Raw genomic sequence first — 5,563 nt, forward strand, 5'->3', positions numbered from 1 at the left:
TTTACAAAACGTTGTCAATTATTGGATATTTCTAAAAAAACATCATAGGCATAGTTAGAAATGCACCCGAAAACATATTTTGCTACTCCTTCTGAGTGTGACAATGCTATGTGTGAGAGTTTTTTCACAGCCTAGCTGTGCCAGGAAATGGCATATTGTTTATTACAGTCAATGTGATTGCTGATTGGCTACAGCGATCACATGGTACCGGGAAAACACACGGTGGCTCAGTACAATGTTCAGTGTTCCACTGTTTTCAGTGGACACAGAGGGCACAGATTGCACCGCTGATCCCAGGGAGCATGCACAAGCTGCAGATGCTGTGGGATGTACAGGTTCTGTATGTCCATCAGCATTGATGCTGCTCCAGTCTGATTGGTTATGTACTATGGCTGGATGGGAAGAAGTTAACCTAACTTCACAGTGCAGATAGTAATGTGGTTCTTGTTGCTTCTTTTCTATGCCAAAATATAAATTTGTACAGGGATAGGGATTAATAGGGATACATTTGTGGCAGGCACCACCAACTCTATACTGTATACTCTCACAGCCGCTTGAAAGACATTTTGGCAATCTTACAAACACATACCAATCAATAACTGGCCCTTGCAGCAAGGAGCACATGGAATGGTGACGCGTGTCAAATACCAAAAAAGAAAAATTCCCAGCACAACTTACCGATCAGCCTGCAATCAACCGAATTGTCCGGGTCAACAGTTTGCATTGAAAACAGGGGTTTAGTTTGCACACATTTGCAAATACTATGTAGGCTCTCAAAATTTTACATTTAGGACTGCAGAAAATGCTGGGGTGCCATGAAGAGGCTCTGCAGCTTACACGTGTATTTGCAAATGTGTGCAAACTAAACCCGTGTTTCTAATGCAAACTGTCAGGACAATTTGATTGGTTGCAGGCTGGTTGGTAATTTGAGCTAGGAATTTTTCTCTATTGTTGTTTGGCATTTTGGCATTATTTAACTATGGATTGCTGTAACAATAGCTTGTAATAATAATAATATTAGAAATGAACAAAGAACCTTACTATACAGACCTAGGAAATGGAAGAAATAACCTTTTATTACTATTATTATTATTATTGTTAATATGAATATTTATTTTACAAGTCTAAATTACTGACTGATACTCTGATATCTCTAGCCACATCAATATTGTAACCCATGAGAATATCACGGAGCGCAGATTCCCCGAGGCGCCAGGTAATTTATTTTGCTTCTTTATAAAATCTGCATCAGAAAAACATTTAAACGAGCACAATTCACAGCTGTGGTAATATCTTTGACCACTAATATATGTACAGTATATATATGTGACACATTTGTAAAGATTAATTATTTGTCAACATCTCTTTATGCCTGTTTTTATTTACAGTTAAAATAACACCATTAAGTCTTCTTTTTGTGTCGGATCTGCCTTTACATCACACTTTCATTGAAATTCAGCAAATTTCCATTGGCTTTAGTTGTGGAGTGTGGGTGACTAGCCTGAGGATGCCTTTGGCCTGCTATGCTTTGTATCTCTCTATAAGCAGATCCCATTGAAAACTATTAGTGTTGAAGATAAAGCAGGTCAAACTCAGAATCTACTTCATTTCACATTTGAATGAATTGATTTCATTTACACTCAAAATTGCCATATATGTCTTGATATTTTTTTTTTTCCGTTGAAATGGACAACATTCTAACTGTGAGTGACCCTGTTTGCACCAACCAGCTCAAGAAAAGTCAATTTTTTCAATCAGCTTTTGTTAAAGGAGCCGGGAGGAAAATTGTCAGCCAAATAGTGACTGCGTCCAATTTGATATCAGGTACTTTGACAGCTGCGGCAGGGGAGGTATCTATCAGATATTAGCTAAATGAGAAAAAGCGCAGTAACCTACAACAAAATGTAAGTGTCTACTTCTCAATGACTGCAAAAAAGAAATGCAATCCTGTTTGTTTTCATCATTTTTTTTGTACTTTATAACTCTCTTGAAATTTATAATAATAACTTATAATTCCTTTTTTAACCACTTCTATACCGGGCACTTTTACCCCCTTCCTGCCCAGGACAATTTTCAGGTTTCAGCGGTCTCACACTTTGAATGACAATTGCGCGGTCATACAACACTGTACCCAAATTAAAATGTTTTCATTTTGTTCACACAACTAGAGCTTTCTTTTGGTGGTATTTAATCACCGCTGGGGTTTTTATTTTTTGCTAAATTAACAATAAAAGACCAAACATTTTGAAAAAAAAACATGTTTTTCTTTGTTTTTGTTATAAAAGTTTGCAAATAAATAATTGTTCTTCATAAATTTAGGCCGAGATGTATTCTACTACATGTCTTTGGTGAAAATAACCCAAATTAGTATTTATTATTTAGTTTGTAGGATTGTCTATAGAGTATCTGAAAATTGATCAATCCTGAAGTACTGACGGCCAATCTAATTTCTTGAGGTCCAAGAATGTCAGAACAGTACAGATATCCCCCAAATGTCAGAACAGTACAGATATCCCCCAAATGTCAGAACGGTACAGATATCCCCCAAATGTCAGAACAGTACAGATATCCCCCAAATGTCAGAACAGCACAGATATCCCCCAAATGTCAGGACAGTACAGATATCCCCCAAATGTCAGAATAGTACAGATATCCCCCAAATGTCAGGACAGTACAGATATCCCCCAAATGTCAGAACAGTATAGATATCCCCCAAATGTCAGGACAGTACAGATATCCCCCAAATGTCAGGACAGTACAGATATCCCCCAAATGTCAGGACAGTACAGATATCCCCCAAATGTCAGGACAGTACAGATATCCCCCAAATTTCAGAACAGTACAGATATCCCCCAAATGTCAGGACAGTACAGATATCCCCCAAATGACCCCTTTTTGCAAAGTAGACAGTCCGACGTATTTCATAAGAGGTATGGAGAGTTTTTTGAAGATCTAATTTTTTGTCATACTTTTTCGGAAACTGAAGAAATTAAAAAAATGATTTACACAATTTTGTTTTACATGCTGTCACCAGTGCAGTACAGCATCATCATATAACTGGCATGGTGGTGATCAGGGACACTGACTGGTGACAGTACGAAAAAAAAAATGGATAATTTTTTTCAATTTTTTTTATTATTTTTTATTAAATTATTTTCTCTTTTTTTAAGATTTTTTTTCATAATGCACTATAATCAATATTACCATAGTAACATTGTACTACTTTGGGGAAGTGATCAGTATTTTTTTTTTGCACAATTTGCTTATAGCAAAGAATTACTTTGCTATAAGCAAGCATTTACCTGAATGAAATAAATTAATTCAGTGGTTTGTGATTAGCGGTGATTTGGCCGCGGCTAATCACATGACACAGCTGGGCTGTGATTGGCCCAGCTTGTGCATGTGATCGCTGTGACCATTCACAGCTAGACACACTTGTATACAATGGATGGCATGAAAGGAAGCCATCCATTGTATACAACTGCCATGTGACCTGCTGTGATTGGTCACAGCCAGTCACATGGTACTGGCAACGGGACCGGTACAGAGATCTGTCATTGGCCGTGTCCGAGGTACACGGCCGATGACAGATCTCGCCACAGCACGGCCCTGTGGGCATTCGCAATGCGCCTTTCCGGAAAGGACGCCATGTGGCCTCCACTCGGAGGGACGAGCTGTTCACCCAGCCGCCATCTGGCTATAGGCCGGGCGGCAACTGGGCAAACTTCCTTATAGCAGTGAAAGAACAAAGGTCTACTTGATTGGTAAATCCCCTTTTCCTCTTCTCCTTCACTCTCCTCTACCTTTTTCTCTCTCTTCATCTCTCTCCTTTTTTCTCTCTCTCTTTTCCCTTCAGACAGTCCTCAATGTTTTCTATAACTGGCTGAAGTTACTTCATAAATGTTACCAGTTCATTTTAATATTCTCTCCTCAGATCATGGAGAAGAAGAATATGACCAGAATTTCAACAATCCACCTCCTAGGATTTCAGATCCCACAAAATGTAACATTTTTGGTGTTTTTTATTTTGCTTCTGCTTTACTGTGTGACAATATGTGGAAACCTCCTGATCATCACATTGGTGTCCTACAGCAAAACCCTCCAGTCCCCCATGTACTTCTTCCTCTCCCAGCTCGCTATTTCAGATGTCATATTGGCAACCGATATTCTTCCTAACACGTTCCGAACAGTTTTGATGAAAGATACCATAATGTCCTTTTCTGATTGCCTCTCTCAGTTTTATTTCTTTTGTGCTACATTAATATTTGATAGTATTCTTCTAACTGTGATGTCCTATGACAGATATTTGGCCATCTGTAAACCATTACATTATAGTATGATAATGAATCACCACTGCTGCTATACGCTGATTAGTATCTGTTGGTCTTTAAGTTTTCTAACTGTGCTGATGCATACTTTAATAATAGCTCACTTGCAGTTTTGTGGTCCCAACATTATTGATCACTTTTTTTGTGATCTGGATCCAATTCTTAAACTCTCCTGCTCCGATATGGCAATTATTCAAATAGAGATAATGTTGTTGACGGTTTTATTTGATGTCATCCCATTTTTTATTGTTGTTTTATCATATATTATTATCATAGTCACCATTCTTAAAATCCCATCTATTACTGGAAGGAAGCAGGTTTTCTCTACATGTAGTTCCCACCTGACTGTTGTCTGTGTCTATTATGGCAACCTAGCTTGTGCCTATTTGGTACCTAGTAGGGAACAGTCAGGAAACATTACTAAATTCCTTCCATTGTCTTATACCATAGTTACTCCACTGATTAATCCAGTTATATATACTTTAAGGAATAAAGACCTGAAAAAAGTATTGAACATTTTTTTAAACAAATTTCTGTATGAGCATTTTGGTAGTAGTTAATAGAGGAATGGAGACATTTACTTTGATCTCAAAATGGGATATTCATTCAGGTCTACAAAGCCATAATTTCACATATTTCTCAACCTTTTTAACTTTCTGGTCTCATAGAACCCCTGCTAATACTGTAATTACTATATCTGCAATTCATGGTACATTAGTATGGTGGTCAGCGTGCTTATTCAATTTGAGGTCATCAAAATGAATGAAAGAAAATGTAGAGCCACCTGACTCCCTCTTCAGCAATACCTCTTCTTTTGACACTAGTCCCTCAGCCTGTCTTTCCCCGCTGTCCTGGCATGCTGGGGTATCTTGGCTTGCTCAGCCTGTAGTTACAGCACCTCATTGCAGATGACCACTTCTTGGCCTCTCAATAGGGGACCTCCTGGCACCCTGGGCTCTCTCAATGCTCCTAAACTTACAGATTCCCTCAGTTGCCTGGATTCACTTAGTTACCTTAGCTCTCCCAGTCCTCCAGACTTGCTTAACTGTCCCATCTCTTGTAATACTGTGGATAAGGATTCTTTCCAACACAGGGTTCTCTATTTTGAGTAAAGAACCTCTCCTAATGGAAGTACACCCATCTCCTGAATGGAGCACACCTCTGTCTCTTGATTGGAGCACCTGCATACTTCCACAGCCTGCAGGTCTCCAATAAGACCTGGACATAGGATTGAA

The 5,563-nt window shown here is 38.6% G+C and overlaps 1 protein-coding gene across 1 annotated transcript; it reads left to right on the forward strand.

The window, feature by feature from the left end:
- The first annotated feature begins 3,937 nt into the window (after window positions 1-3,937).
- Window positions 3,938-4,888, forward strand: LOC149452595 (olfactory receptor 1496-like). The gene has a single exon (XM_089689278.1). It carries the CDS (start codon window positions 3,938-3,940, stop codon window positions 4,886-4,888), a length of 951 nt encoding a protein of 316 aa, XP_089545404.1.
- The last annotated feature ends 675 nt before the right edge of the window (window positions 4,889-5,563 follow it).

Source organism: Staurois parvus, unplaced genomic scaffold (assembly GCF_062004578.1).
Source record: "Staurois parvus isolate SC_StPar_1 unplaced genomic scaffold, SC_StPar_1.0 ptg000470l, whole genome shotgun sequence".
In the NCBI taxonomy this organism is placed as follows: domain Eukaryota; kingdom Metazoa; phylum Chordata; class Amphibia; order Anura; family Ranidae; genus Staurois; species Staurois parvus.

Bases quoted from the DNA above. Each gene is read 5' to 3' on its own strand.
- LOC149452595 (XM_089689278.1), top strand. From the start codon at position 3,938: ATGGAGAAGAAGAATATGACCAGAATTTCAACAATCCACCTCCTAGGA.